This window comes from Salarias fasciatus, chromosome 15 (assembly GCF_902148845.1).
Source record: "Salarias fasciatus chromosome 15, fSalaFa1.1, whole genome shotgun sequence".
In the NCBI taxonomy this organism is placed as follows: domain Eukaryota; kingdom Metazoa; phylum Chordata; class Actinopteri; order Blenniiformes; family Blenniidae; genus Salarias; species Salarias fasciatus.
This window is the reverse complement of record NC_043759.1, coordinates 25,043,166-25,059,207: the sequence shown is the minus strand read 5'-3', so window position 1 is coordinate 25,059,207 and position 16,042 is coordinate 25,043,166. Positions and strand designations below refer to the sequence as shown.

General features: G+C 42.6%; 1 protein-coding gene across 1 annotated transcript; it reads left to right on the top strand.

Moving 5' to 3' along the window:
• The first annotated feature begins 7,391 nt into the window (after positions 1–7,391).
• On the top strand, positions 7,392–8,390 carry LOC115402385 (trace amine-associated receptor 1-like). Its single transcript, XM_030110896.1, has one exon. It carries the CDS (start codon positions 7,392–7,394, stop codon positions 8,388–8,390), a length of 999 nt encoding a protein of 332 aa, XP_029966756.1.
• Positions 8,391–16,042: the final 7,652 nt, after the last annotated feature.

Below are 16,042 nucleotides of genomic sequence, written 5' to 3'. Positions count from 1 at the left end.
CTAACTGTAAGCCAATCAGATAAAATGACAGAAAGAAAGAAATTTTGAAATTTCTGGGTTAAAAGTACAAAAGAAAAGAAAATCACATTAAATCAAATTAAAATGTCATTTCCACCATCTCAGAAGCTGAGGTCGCATCCCTCTGAGTGATGCTGGAGTGTGAATCGTTCAAAGCTGGCAAGATTGCAGATGGCGAACAGCTAAGACAGAGGCGGTTCTGGCTACAATTGCGCCCTGGGCAAGAAACATCCAAACCGTGATGTAAACAAATCTGCGAAGATTTTTTTTTCCATTTTTTTTTTCACATATCCCCGTCAGTTATGTGTGGGTCTGTATCAATTATGAAATACAATTAATTTTGAAACAGTATGTGTTGGCATCAGTCTGCCCCCCCTCCCCCTCCCCGCGCCACTGTGTACTACCACCTCCCTTGCCAACCGCTGCAGTCGCAGCCCAAACGGACACACAAGCTGACAAATGAGGGCGCTCCAACGCTCACGCCACTAACTTGACATGGAAATGAGTGCAAGTCTGGAAACGGGCGAGTTTGTATTTTTTTTTTTTTCTCGTGCGCACGGCGCCAGTGCGCCCTCACATAGATTGCGCCCTGGGCGGTTGCCCACATTGCCCATAGCTAAAACCGGCCCTGAGCTAAGATAACATCTGACTGAGACATTGATGGCGTCTGAAGGCCCGTACATCCTCCACAAGAGCAAGAACAAAGTTCGGCAGGATGACGTCATCAAGCTGCCGAAGAGACTTCAGCTGCTTGCTGACATTTCATACTCCAGCCTAAGCGAGAACTCAAAGGCCACGCCCCTCTAAGGCCTTGCCCCCCCTTCAGTGCTGGCTCAACTTCTCCAGCAACTTTTTCCAACAACTCCACATGGCTGACAGTGTAACAGTGGTGTTTTTATGGAAAATTGATGAAGGATTACTTATTGAAGCTGCCTTCCATGAGCAGATAAAGAAAAGAGGCCTACAGTCTCCTGGTTCAACAGAATTCACCACTTCACCGTCCTCATTCAGGTATTGGTGATCAATTATTCTCTTGTCTGTTCATAAAATAAATAGAAATAAGCCCATTTTTGTCCTGCAAAAGCTTGTAAAAGTTTTTTTTTTTTTTTCGTTTTTTTTTCATGGCTCAACTTGAGCCATGAAAAAAAGGCAGGTTGTTGGATGGTAAAAAGATCAGAGCTGCAGATATGATCATAAGAGCTTCATCAGTTTTTCTATTGTTCTTTCGTTATTAAATATTTCAATTTTCCTCTATTTCGCCAGTAATATCCCCTGCCCCCCCAAAAAAAGTTAATATAAGTACTTAGTGTTAATTAATTTTTACATCATTATAAAAATAATGTCGAATATATTTGAATTTCTTCATGATTTTTTTTTCTCCTGCATGACCATCAAATCATCAGGAATTGAGAGGCCTTGCATTTTATTGATCCGTCTCTAGATCCAGTCTCATGCAGGATAAGCTCTTTAATTAATGATCAAGGCATTGAAAATGATTTTATCATGATCTGTACAGAAGCACCTGCTGCACCACCCGCGACTGCTGCTCCTGCTCAGTGGCAGTGTGGAAGGTGGAGGAAGAGAGAAACCATCGGGACTCCAATCATCTCAAGAAATAACTTTGAGTTTTCCAGACTCCCAGACTCCTCCAGGACTTGTGCCTGGCGGAATTCCTTGGAGGGAATTATAGGGGCTGTTATTAATTCATTTTAAAGCCAAAAAAAAAAAAATTAATAAAAATGTTTTAAATACAGCAATCAATTGATGGGAATAATTTCTGTTCTCATTCAGAAATATATCTTTTTTAAAATTCTGGTTCACAATTTTTTGGAGAGATCGTGAGGACTACAAGTTGTATTTATTAATTTTTCTAAGATAACATCTGATTGACTCCTGTGATCAGCTCCATCACTTAATGAAAGGGGAAGATGAGGGCTTCGCCACTTTGGGGGTCAGATGCAGGAGGAGGGTGGGGGGGGGGGGGGGGGGGGGGGGGTGTGCGCTGATGGCTTTAGGTGGTTGGTGCTGTCTTGGAGTGGGGGTCTGTTCCGCTTTGCTGGGGGGTGACTTTATGTTTGGTTTGATGGGGGTGGGGGGCCACCGGTTGTTGGGGCTGTCTGGTGGCAGAGGGGCAGGCATTCCGGGGGACCTGGATCGGTGGGTGGCGGCTCATGTCCAGGTGGCCGGGGTGTCCTGGGGTGGGTGGGGCTGGGGGCCTGGGGTCCTGGTGCCGGGGGCTGTCCCCTTCCATGGGGGCAGGGGCTGGGCCTGGCTGGGAGTCAGGCGGCTTGGGCATACTGTTGTGAGTCTGGGTTGGTGCACGCCCTGGCGTGTGGTTCCTGCTCCAGAATCCAGGGTGCAGGGTGGGTGGGTGGGGGTGGGGTGGTCAATGGTGGTGATGGGGTAGGGGGTGGGCTTAGAGGGATCGCACTTTTTCTGCAACATTATGGTAACACCTTTGACTAATTGCACTTGAAGTACTTTTTGCACGTACCAAAGGTTTTCCTTATGTCTGAATACTTGCTTTTGTTGTACGTCGCTTTGGACAGAAGCGTCTGCCAAATGAAATTGTAGGATTGTAGAACTGCAGAAGATCTGAGAGGGTACCATTTACTCAGACTCTCTGTCTCCTGCTGTTTAAAAAGTCAAGAATCCAACCCACTAGATTTTTACTTGCATCAAACTGTTCAAATAGCTTTCTGGTTAAAATGTGAGGTTGGAGTGTATTAAAAGCAGATCAAAAGTCAACAAATAAAAGCCTGAAATTTGTCCCATTACAATCCAAGTGTTTGAGAAGCATGTTTAGCAGAGTGAGTGTCACATTCTCCACTCCTCGGTGAGGCCTATATGCAAATTGCATAGGATCCAAAATATGTTCAGACTGCTTTAAAATCTCTGTCCTCACCAGTTTTTCAAAAGTTTTCATTAAAACTGAAGACAGAGCTACTGGTCTGAAATCACGAAGAGTTTAAGGACAGTTGGATTTCAGGACAGGGACAACTACAACATCTTTCCAGATGATAGGTACATGTTTCTGTGTCTGCAGTGACTTATAATGGAACACAGGACTCACTTCAGTAGCACACAATTTCACTAAACAGCCACAGAAATTGTCAGGACCATGACTTTTGTTCATTTTTACAGATCAGAAGGCCTTTTTGACCTTCTGAAGGTCAATGTTAAAGTGCTGAGTGTCCTTAGGAATCATCATCTTAGTTCCTTAATTTCTTTGCTAAAATCAAAAGCAAGAAAATGACAGTAAAAACCATTAAAAGCATTAGCAAGATCAGAATCTGAGTTTAAAACATCTACGGTGATACAAGTGCAGCTCTTTGGGTTCTGGAGGCGTGCCCATCAGGTTGGGTGTGGTGGAGGGGGCCATCTGAGTAGCCTCATTTACTGCACCCTTTGGTGACTGGCCTCTCAGTTTTAATTACATCTAGTCACCGAACATGACTAAATACACACAACAAGCACTTGGCATGCCGTGTTGAGGGTGGCTGCTCGGGTAGATGGGACTGCCCGTTTGGCCTCGCTCAGTGGGGTTACTGCCCCTCAATTTTAATTCCAAACAACATATACTTCATCACATAAGCAGGGGAGGAGAGGGCAATTGGGTCTTTATACACTCCCATTTCCAGGTCCCTCCTGGTTTGGGGCATGCAGGGGTCAGTTGTTTCCCCACAGGCCTGGGGTTTGGACTGGCTATGGGTTCTGGAGCTGCTGGCTCAGGGGAGTGCATATCTGTCTGCAGCTGTGGGGGGTGGGGGTGGGGCAGCTGTTGTGGGTGGTGGGGGTGCCTAGTTGTAGGGTTTGGTGTTCCCTTGCCTTCGGGGGGGGGGGGGGGGGGGGGGGGGGGGTTATGGGACATGACGGGTGGATGACGAGGGGATGTGAGTATGTTTGGGTTAAGGTTGGCTTTGGCTGGATGTGTGTGTGTGTGTGTATGGGGGGGTCTGGTCATGACCCTCTGCCTGAGTGGGTGGGGTCGGATCTTGGGCTCTCAGCTCTGCCTGCCCTGGGTGTCTGGTAGAGATGTGCGGATGGCTCATCTTTCCATCCGCAACCGCTTCTTAAAATCTCCATCCGCCCGCTATCCGCCCGCACAACAATTTTTTATCAATTTTGAAAACCGAACCCACCCGCCATCCGCAGAATAGTTTTTAGGTGTATTGAAGAAGCCTCGGCTATTAAAATGTTGCTTTTTTTATTTGAGTGCTTCAACCGCAACCCACCCGAATGCAATTAATATCTTAATTTTTCGACACGTCATCCGCCCGATCTGCGGGCTCCGCGGGTGCAACCGCAATCCGCGCATCTCTAGTGTGTGGTGCCTGGGGGGGCCTTTGCCTGCCAGTCTTGGCTCCCTGGGGCCATGATCCCATGGCCACTGGGTGCCCCAGTCAGGGCTTTCCTCTGTGCCCTTCTGGACTGATGCGTGGGCATCTGCCTGGGGGAGTGGCTTGGATCTGGGCTCTGGGATGGCCGCCGGTTGTCTGGGCCCTGAGGGCCTCTCGAGCCTGCCTCTGGTCATCTCAGGGGTCAGAGGTCATATATGCATGATCACTATCAAATTTACATGATCACGCTGATCTTTAATCACTCTTCATATTCTGCATGTGGACTCAGTTACCTTGTTTTCTTGTGGTAGTTTAGATAAATGGCTATCTGTAGTAGGCCTCTCCTGATGCTCTTGTTGAATTTGATGCACTCAGTTTGCACGCCCCAGTTCACTACCAGCTATGTTCTCCAATAAAAGTCTGTAGGATGCCCTCTGTCATATTTTTATGCAGATGCAGTAGCTGGTCATCTGGTTTGTTGATATTAATTAAAAGACCATCATATCTTTGCACTCTCTTCCTTCTCTTCACTCGTTTTTGTTGTTGTTTGCTCACAAGTTTGTTTCTTCCACTTTCTGTCTCTTTACCTGTCTTTCTGTCCCCCTCTCAGGTCCAGCAATATCATGTATCAGTACTCCAAAAAAATGAAAAAAATTAAGAAAGAAAGTTAACAAGAGGAGCCTGATACTTATAAGCTCCTCTTGGAAGCGCAAATCTGCTGGGCACATAACAGCAGCCGGGCTTCCATTCTGCTGCTTCCATGCTGGACAGGATAGGTTATAAAACACCAAAACAAACGAAAAAAAACAAAAACAAAAAACAGGTAATAGAGGCAGTTTCGGATGGGCTGGATATTGATAATATCCTTGGACATAGTCCTAGGCTTTACTTCTTATTGTCTCATGCTAGCTGTTGTCAAAGCTGTCCGTCCCTGGGAGTGGGATCCCTCCATACTGTGGTTCTCCCCAAGATTTCTTCTTCTCCCACTGGGTTTTTGGAGTTTTTTCTTGCCGGATGTGAGGGTCTAAGGCGGTGGTTGCTTTGTTTTGTCTCGTTACTGTGAATTTGACATATTAACATTATGCTTATTCCCTGTTTATATTTTTACCAACCAATGTAACATCTTGAAGCCCTCTGAGGCAACTGTTGTTGTGATACTGGGCTATACAAAAATAAATTGATTGATTGACTGATTGATTGATTGATTGATAAGTTAATGGACAAAGTTACTGTCTCCATCAAACAGGTGCCTGATTTTTAAAGTCATCCAGCAGGCCAGATATTATTGTTAGCAGGTAAGTCTTGGCCTACAGGCCTCCGGGGGCCTAGCAACACCCATCTCAATAGAAGAACTGCATGTAGCTGTCCAGGATATCCATTGATAAAGCCTCAGTGAAAAAAAAAAACATGTCTGTTCGAATTAGTCACATTTATCTCATGGTTTGAACCATGAATTCATTTTCCATTTCTGGTTGCATGCACACATAATGAGAGCATGCTACAAACCCCATATGCCTTCAGTGAGCTATTGTTTTCAATATATGCCTCTCGAATTTAACTATATGCTGGCCACTTCTAAACTGTGGGATTAAAATGCCTTAATGAACAGTGACACATGCACACACACTTCTAAATAAAAATAAAGGAAGGCAAACTATGAGGACAAAACCTTGGGAATGTTCACTATGAAAAAGAAAGGAAGATCACATACAACTGGCTGATCTGATTGTGTGCCATGCTTATCCACAACATGCTTCAGAACATCATAAATATGAATAGAATTACAGTAGTTTAGCAGCAAAACTTACAATATTACAATATCACACTGTCTAGGGGTTGGCTCCGAAAAGGCTTAAAAAATAGACATGTGGATCATCTGCACGACATAGAAGTTACTGCAGTGTTCCCAAGTTATTGACTGTCTGTCTGTCTTCTCATTTTCTCTCCGTCAATCTCTTCCCCTCAACTGGAATACCAGAAAGCTGCCACATCTGAGCCTGTCTCTGCAAAAGTTTCTTCCTCTTAAACGGGTGTTTTTCTTTTCCACAGTCAGTTTTGCTTGGTTATGTGGAACTGTTGGGGTTTTCTCTGGAAATTTGGTGCTATATCAATAAAGCTGAATTGAACTGAATTTAATTTGTGAAAAAAAGCAAAGAACAGGAATATTGCAAAAAACATATAAATGAAAAAAAGAGATAAAAACAGGTCAGGTATGACAAAACAATAAAAAAAATTATCCATTAAACTGGAGTTTGCATCGTCAGAATTGGCCAGTTTAGGAAATCCTAGCAATGTAGGAGAAGATAGTGTCTGTCCAATGAGTCCCAGACTTGATGAAAAGCATCCACTCTTCATTAAAGCATACAAGTAATATATTCATGAGTGATACAGTACATTGCTCCAAATCAGCAGGAATAATTAATCACCCTCTTTAGAAGTTTAACAAAATGTTCAACACAATATGACAGATGAAGTGGTACAGATTTAGGCTCGCTAATAAAATCAGATATTATTATTTTTGTTTAGAAACTGTCTTTAAGAGAAACTCAATAATAATATTTCTGAGTCAGTTCGCTTCTGTGATGTCTGATGTAATCTCCAATCACTTGATTGGACGGCTTCACGGTGTGTCTGATATGATAATGAGTTGAGTTGTGATAAAAGTCAAGCTCATGCTCAGCAGAACAACCTGGAGCATCTGCTGATTTCGATGAGTCCCTGCAATCAAAGCTTCTAAAGGTATAATAATGATAAAAAAATTATGTTATTGTGATTTATATTCTTCAATATTTAAACGTATGCATAACAAAAATATGATTTTCAGGCATCCATATGACAGTGAGTTGAGGTGTGATGAAAGTCAAGCTCATGCACAGCAGCACAACTTGGGACATCTGTTAATATTGATGACTCTGTGATTAAAGCTGTTACAGGTATGACAAGCATTTAAATATGTTCTGGTGAAGTATTTCTTTAAGTATGTAATTGAAAACATATACCTGACGAAAACATAATTTCCAGGTACCCAGAGAGATGGCGGGAGGAGACCCAGTGAACCACAGTCACACTGGTGATACACATCTCTGCTATGAGATTGACATTTTTTCTTCCACATTTAAAAGATCCCCTTCCACAATATGTGTTTTATTGTACATTCTGTTTAGCTCTCTGTCTGCTGTAACCGTGTGCGGAAACCTTCTGATAATAATTTCCATTATTTATTTCCAACAGCTGCACACTCCCACTAACTTTCTCATCCTTTCACTGGCTGTGACTGACCTGCTTGTAGGTTTTGTGGTGTTTCCTCTCAATATGGAATTCTCTCCAACTTCATGTTTGTTCAATCCAAATGTGTTTTGCAAAGTGGGAGACATCGTTGATGTAACACTGAGCACAGCGTCTATCTTACACTTGTGTTGTATTTCCATTGACAGGTACTATGCAGTGTGCCAGCCTCTGACATACCGAACTAAGATCAATGTTCATGTTGTTGTGATCATGATTGTTGTGGCCTGGTGCATTTCAATTCTGGTTGCAGTTAGTTTCAATGTTTCAAAAATGAATTATGAGAAATGCTCAGAAAACTGTTTTATTGGTTTTCTGCTGACAGCTGGTTTGGGAACTTTCTCTTTTTATTACCTCCCTGTGATAATAATGTTGTGTATCTACATGAAGATTTTGCTGGTGGCTCGGAAACAGGCACGCAGCATCCAGAACACCAACTGTCACAGCAAAAAGAAAGGACTGACAGTCAGAAATGTGGAAGGAAAGGCCACAAGAACTTTGGCAATTGTAATGGGAGTCTTTCTGATATGTTGGGCTCCTGTTTCTCTGAGTTTTGCTCTTCAGTTATTGGGAATTCCCTCAATTTCTGCTGAAGTGTTTGAAACTGTAATCTGGCTTGCATTGTTTAACTCCATGCTCAATCCATTCATCTATGCTTTCTTTTACAGCTGGTTCAGATCAGCTTTCAGACTCATCCTATCTGGAAAAATATTTCAAGGGGATTTTTCTCACTCAAAATTGGTTTGAAGGTTTCCCGTGTTGAAGCATTCATGCTTGATTACAGGATTTACAGTGTCAGTATAGATACAGCTTTTTTTCCTTGTTAAATCAGGAATGAGTGAGTTTGTGATGGAAATAAAAACTGATATGAACAAGTTTCCTGTGTTTGTGCGTCATTAAAGTTGTGATGATAAATGACAGTCAATGACGGGACATCCATCACCTTTGGAACTATGATACAAAGGTCACCATGCAGATGCACATTTAAAAATTAGTTAACCCGTAATTCAGACCAAAGCCAAATCAGCCACTCTACTTTTACTTCAGACAAATGGCAAAGTTTGAAAATATGTGTAGATAAGTGAAAAAGGAAGCAGATGAAAGGAAGGAAAGAAAGGATCCAGATTTTATCATACTTTTTGGCAAAACAGGGACAAAAACCTGAGATACTAATGACCTTCCTGGTGTCTCTCCTTCCGTTCATTGAGAGACACATTCCCAAGAGGCAACATAAGTTGCCTCTTGGGAGGCAACTTATGGCATAAGGGGGGGGGGGGGGGTTGGTGGTATTGGTGGGGGGTGTCTCCTGACTTGTCCTGCACCATGGGGCTCCTGGGTGATGGGGGTACCTACTGCCGCTTGCGCTTCACCCTCTGGGGGGGAAGTTCTCTTCCCTCTAGATGTTATCCCCGGACCCCTCTCTCCCCCGACTCTCTTTCACACAAACGTAGGGTTTTGGGAGATTCAGGTTCAGGTTACTTTATTAAAACCCGAAGGTAGATTTGTTCTACAGTGAGATGACATTTACACACATCTATACACAGTTAGAAGTGCCAACTAAAACACTGAGTACCCCAAGGCTTCACCAGTCAGGACACGAGAAGGGAGAGAAACATCAACATACTACATACATCAAAATACTCATAAATAACCCAAATAAAATCCTCCCAATAAAAAACAAGTTAAAACTATTTGCAAATATTTGTAAAATTGCACAATCTCAATGGTCTGACCTTTGATTAAAGTGGCTTAGCTCCTTATCAAATGAATTACCATGTCTTTGTTTTTTTAGAGAAATAAGCTGAAGAAAAGACTCCTCACACCAGAGGGGAACCCTCAGGGCCTTCTCGGCCTTCAGAGAAGGCCTTAAAAATCTGGACCAAAAAATATGAGTTTTAATTATATATTATATATATAAACTCATATTTTTATTTTTTGGATGAGATTATATAATGAGAATATATATATATATATATTATATATATTCTCATTATATAATCTCATTTAGTTTGATAAAATACAGTTAATACATCATATAAGTACCACATATAAGTTTAAAGTTAAGTTTACTGTAAAGTTCACATCAGCAATGAAAGAGTTACTGTCCAGACACATGTCAACCAATCAGAATCATCCGTCACTGTCAGAGCCCAGTTAGCTGGCTCATTTATTGGTTAGGACTTCACGAATCACGGGAAGACCAGGCTATGTGTTTGGGGGTGGAGAGAGATGGAAGAAATTGACCAATCACTGTTCGTTTTTAAGTGGGCGGGAGAGAAAAAAAAGATCGTAGTCCTTCGTGAAGTCCAACAGTGGGCAGAGATTCATTCACCAAGAGATACAGTAGGTGGCGCTATGCACCTAAGTTGTTGGTCGCCACCCGCAATTATTACAAAGAAGAAGAAAACCAGAAGAGAATTAAAATGGACTCTATGCACAACTTCACCACTTCGTGAACTTCAGGAGGCTCCTTGTTTCCTGTCTTTCATGATAGGACGAGCTGATTAATGCAGGTGTGTCTGACCATTGCTGTTGTGGTTACAGGGGTCAGGGATACCTGGATTAATCAGCTCGTCCTATCATGAAAGACAGGAAACAAGGAGCCTCCTGAAGTTCACGAAGTGGTGAAGTTGTGCATAGAGTCCATTTACGCCAGAAATACCACAGGGTAAGCTCGACTTTCAGCCCTGGCTTTGATGGCAATGGAGAAGGATCTGCTGATGGAACTGAAACGCACGGATAATCTATATGACAGAGCAAATGAACTCTTTTTGAGGAAGGAAAGGAGGATGTATTTTCTTTACAAATAATGGGGATTTTGGTGAGTAAAATGTTCCTCTTTTCCTAAATAATATTGCTGTTGATGCTCATTGTATGTGCACAGATGTAGTAGGAGGCTTGTGCACTTCAGCAAAGGCATTTATTCTGGCTGCACAAGTATCTATCTGCTGTGCAACAACTCTTTATATGCATATCTGTATAATAAGTTTTTTTTAATAGACATAAAACAGTTATTGAGAGGTGGATTGGTTCAGGCAGATCTGTTCTGAAGGCCTTAGTGTGAAATGCCCGGTCCTCCACTGCCTCACACCAAAGTCATCAGTCACAGGGCTGTGGCTGCTCTCATTTTCCTGAAGCAGGCTGACATTAACAGAATCATCTGCATATTTTATAATGAATCTATTGTCATATCTGCTCCAGCATGTGTATGTGTAAAGAATAAATCATAAAGGTGACAGCACACAGCCTTGAGGTGAACCAGTGGATGTACACTTAAAGCTCGTGTCCGGAGTTTTGAAAGAGAGAGGTTTTTTTAATCCAACGTCTCAGGTTCCCCCTCCCTCTGCTTTCATGAGCGACCAAGCCACGCCCCCTTAATTGAGCCTCTGAGTCCTACAGCATCCTACATGTTTAGCTGTTTACGGTGGATGTTCAGCAGACAGTGGATATATCCGAGGTAAGCGCCGCGGCTGCTGCGTAGCTAACTCTCCTCTCCTCTGCCAATTTTTCAAAAGTTTTCATTAAAACTGAGATAAGTACGGTGGCCCTGAGGTGCAAAACACAACGGCAAATCAGAAAACACAACAGCAAAAGAGAAAACACGAATGCAAATGAGAAAACACAACGCAAAAAGACAAAACACAACAGCAAAAGAGAAAACACAACACAAAAAGAGAAAACACAACGCCAAATCAGAAAACACAACTGCAAAAGAGAAAACGGAAACCGGGTGACATTAGTCGTCGCTGATTGGACGAAAGAACTGGTCTGTCCTTTGAACCGGAAAGAGTCACAATTCGCCACTAATCCAATGCTTCTGATCCTTAAGATCCAGTAAAAAACGCCTGTTTTTTTTTAATAAAACGCCGTAAAAAACGCGCATTTTAAACCAGCAAGACGCACGATTTTTACGGCGTTTTATAAGATGTTAATAAGCTCTGCCCTCTGAAAAACACAGCCAATAAGTTTAATTTTTCTGAAGCCAATCAGCAGAGAGCACAACGAGGCCACAGCAATGGATCCAAGACACTTGCCAGCTCCTCTGCTAGAGGAAATGACTGAAATTCAGAGGGTTAAAATATCGATTTGCACGAATTATAATCACCGTGGCTGAAAACGCTGTGCTGAAAACGTGTGGGTAGTACAAAAAAACAAACAAACCCTTGATCATCACATTTTCAAAATGTATTAAGTCCATATCTGTACATATTTCTATATATTACAGCTCTAGTTATATTTTATTAGTAGTAGTGTTATATTTTAGATCTGTTGTATATCAAGTTCACTGTTTTCTTCTTTTTGATTTCGATTACTTATTCTTTATTTGCAAATGTCCTCATTTATTTGCACTTGTTTGTTCTACGAGCCTCCATAACTAAATGTCTCCATGGTGAGACAGGGTTTCCCCCAGAAAACTTGCTAAACCTGGTGTTTGGACTGCTAGAGAAGCCCACCGTGTTTATGAAAAAAAAAAAAAAAAGTTAAAAGTTGACAGAAATTTTGAAATTATGACTACTTTGTGTTATTGTCCGCATTTATTAACATTACTTAAAATGCAGAGTCTTACAGAAAGCCACAATCTTAAAATAAAGTTTTAACAAGCAAAAAAAAAATTAATTAATTAAAATAAATATAAAATGTTTTCACCTAAGTTAAATCCTAGTGAATCTTAAAATAAGCCATTGCTGTTCACATTTAAACGTAAAATAAATTAACAAAAATAAAAAAGTGCAAACATGATCAAGGTAGAAAAACAGGGCACTCAGAGGCTGAAGAGGTACCGTATTGGCCCGAATATAAGACAACGTTTTTTCCCAGAAATTGCATCCTCAAAAGTGGGGTCGTGTTATAATCGCGGACTTACGGTAGATGGTCAATACGCATCCGCGCCGCTAGATGGCGCCAAAGTATCACTGACCAGAGAGCGAGTGGAGCGATGAAATGAGATCAAATGATCTGATGAAAAATGGCGGATCATCTGGAACAACGGGGCTCGAACGCTGGACAACTGAGCAAACAACAGAGGCGAAGTTATGATACCAACTTTAAACTGATGGTGATCAACGCAGCAGAGTCAAACAACTGCCAAGCCGCCAGGAGATCTGGTGTAGCAGAGCCTCGTTCGATATTGGAGAGCACAGAAAAAAAACGCCTACAGATGCTAACACGATGAGAAAAGCTTTCCGTGTTCCCGAGAGCGATGCTTCAGAGAGACTGATAGAAGGATGAGTGAATACGTCACTGAAAAACGGAAAGACGGAATGTCCACCACCAGAGCCTGATTCAGCTGAAGGAACTGGAAAGTTATTCACATCATTTATGCAGTTTGGACTCTTGGGGCTTATTTGTTGCTTATTGTTTCTTAATTTGAGAAAGAGAATATATTTTTTCATTTTATATCTCGTGAAATGTTATCTCAGTTGTGAGTTTTTGAGTTTATAATAATTGTATAATAAAAAGTTGTTTTATGAGTGACCTTACTGTCTTCAGCATTTTTTTTTTCACAAAATGATCTTTGAAAAATAGGGGTCGTCTTATATTCGGGCCAATACGGTATATGATGGACTGTGTGACCTCGTCTACTTTTTGAATGAAAAACTAAAGAAAAATGACTGAAAAAAAGAAAAAAACACTGAGGGAAACCCTGGTGAGATAAATACAGTCTATTCTGTTCTATATGAGGCACAGATCTGCTCATAACTGGGTAAAATTGTTTTTTTTTTTTTTTCTGACAGACAAAAGAGTTTGCTGTTAAAGGTTTAGTTTCAAACTATTCTTAGGAATTGTGCAGAGACTACATGCTTGTCAGCATGAGGCCAGCTCAGAAGAGTTGGTTGATGACAGGAGAATTGTTTTATAAGGCTGTATTTAGTGACAGTTGTGTTTAAAGCTGTAACAGGGTAATATTAAATCAGTACTGGCTTCTCCCTACATGTAGATGATACTGGCTCCACCTTACCTTTCGCTCTTCAACAGCAGTCAGACTGAAGTGTGTTTCCATAAAGGACCCTGTTACTGTAATGTGTCACAGTGCAGAATTGTCTGGATTGAAGTTCATGATAATCACCATGTTCAAAATACCACCACATACAACCTTAACAAATTAAGTTATTTCATCTCCATTTAGCAACACTACTTAGAAAGAAATGCCAAATGCAAAAACACTGCTGTGCTTGTGTTGAGCAAGAACCAGTGAATTCAGGCACATATGGGTGTGAAAACTGTTTTTATTGGAAAGGACATCAACACCACCAGTTGTTCAGTTGCTCCTGTGTAGCGCTGGGTTCTCGGGGTCTGGACCAGCAGAGAGACCTGCTGCAGGAACGTCTGAAGGCCTGGCTCTGCTGCTGCTGAGACGCCAAATCAGCCTCATTCAGCCTCGCTGCCCTGCTTTATCTTCAAGGAACTGCAGGTTCAGACACTGCTCCTGCTGCTGCTCCTCCTGATGGACATGCCGTTCATCACGTACTTCACTAGTTTGTGTTCACTGTAACACTGGACGAGGAGAGCTGTTCAGCGTTAACATCCACAGTTCACAAAGCAAACTGGAGCTGCAGAAACAGCAGCATAGATTTATTTCAGTACTCTGCATCAATAGTACTGCACACTGGGCCCTGTATCCAGCTGGAGTAGCAGTGGTGAACGTATCAATGTGATACTTGATAGAATTCTGCTTGATAGAATACCAGAATAGATGCTGAATCATTTCCTGCATTATCTACAGCATGAACAAGGCTGCTGCTCACCTCCGAGCTGCTGGGGCTTCATAACACAGGAGAGTCCGGCTGGAGGTGGATGCTCCATCCTGATGACGCTACATCTCTCTCCTCCACCCCTGGGCCCAGAGGAGGATGACTCCTGTCCTCCTGCAGAAACGTTGCACAAACCACATGCAACACCACAATGCTACATGGAATATGATGTCCAGCTGGGTGCGAAGCTATCTAGCTTAGGTGCGTGCTAATGCTAACCAGCTAGCGCGCTGCGTGGATACACACTTAAGATAAAACCCTCAGATTTCAGTTGTGGATAACAGCATGGTAACACTGGTGGTTGTACAGTTCAGAGTCTTAAAACTTACCATCACCTCCATCTCAGCCGCAGTCCACACAGCCTCTCCTCAGTTTCTTGCATTTTGCGCGGTGCTGATCGGGCCTGGAGTCGATAGAGAGCAGCCGCTCTGAGACGACTGTGTTTTTTTCCCCCCTTTTTTTTTCCCATTTACGGTGATTTTTTCCCCTTTTTTCCATTTCTAATGGCTCCATTCGGTTCCGTTGAACCTCCTCTGCAGTGATGGAAAGCAGCCGCTGCTCCTCCCGTGAAGACCGGTGTTCAGTAGACTTTTTGGAAAGGTTTGCGTTGTTGTCGCAGTGAGACTGGTGGAACAGATCGTCACAGATGGCTGGCTGCTTCGCAGGCTAGAATGCGCGCATATCCGATCCGAACTGACCAGACCTGAACCGTACCGAAACTGTGGAAAAGGGGCTTTGTGGTGAATTGTGACTCTTTCCGGTTCAAAGGACGGACCAGTTCTTTCTTCCAATCAGCGACGACTGATGTCATCCACTACTTAACCTGAAGGGGCAGCATTGCGCTAAACAAGCATACAGCCTGCCGGAAATCATTAGAAGAAGAAGTCTGATGTCACCCGGTTTCCGTTTTTTCTTTTGCTGTTGTGTTTTCTCTTTTTGTGTTGTGTTTTCTGATTTGCCATTGTGTTTTCTCTTTTTGTGTCGTGTTTTCTTATTTGCCGTTGTGTTTTCTCTTTTTGTGTTGTGTTTTCTTATTTGCTGTTGTGTTTTCTCTTTTTGTGTTGTGTTTTCTGATTTGCCGTTGTGTTTTGCACCTCCGGGCCACCATAGATAAGAACTATTGGTCTGAAATCACCAAGAGTTTTAGGGCAGTTGGATTTAGGAACAGGGACAACTACAACATCTTTCCAGATGATAGGTGCATGTTTCTGTGTCTGCAGTAACTTCTTATAGATATAATGAAACACAGGACTCACTTCAGTAGCGCACAATTTCACAAAACGGCCACAGAAATTGTCAGGACCATGGTTTTTGTTCATTTTCACAGAGCAGAAGGCCTTTTTGACCTCCTGAAGGTCAATGTTAAAGTGCTGAGTGTTCTTAAAGCTAGGGTCAACGATCTTGGAAAACTAGCATGTAGCATGAATGTAGTATCTCTCCAAGGCTCCGCCCAGCTCCCACCCCATTGGAGGAGCTCCCGTTGGGAGCGAACGCACTGGACGCGGAAGCGCCACGCACACGGAGTTTGTGATCGCCTCCAATGTTATTAACCTTTCTGACTGCCTGCACACAACGCGCATAGGAGCGCAGCGCGCCCGCTCCGCTTCCTTCTATTTTTCACGCGAGCCGCGAGCGCCGAGAGCTCCT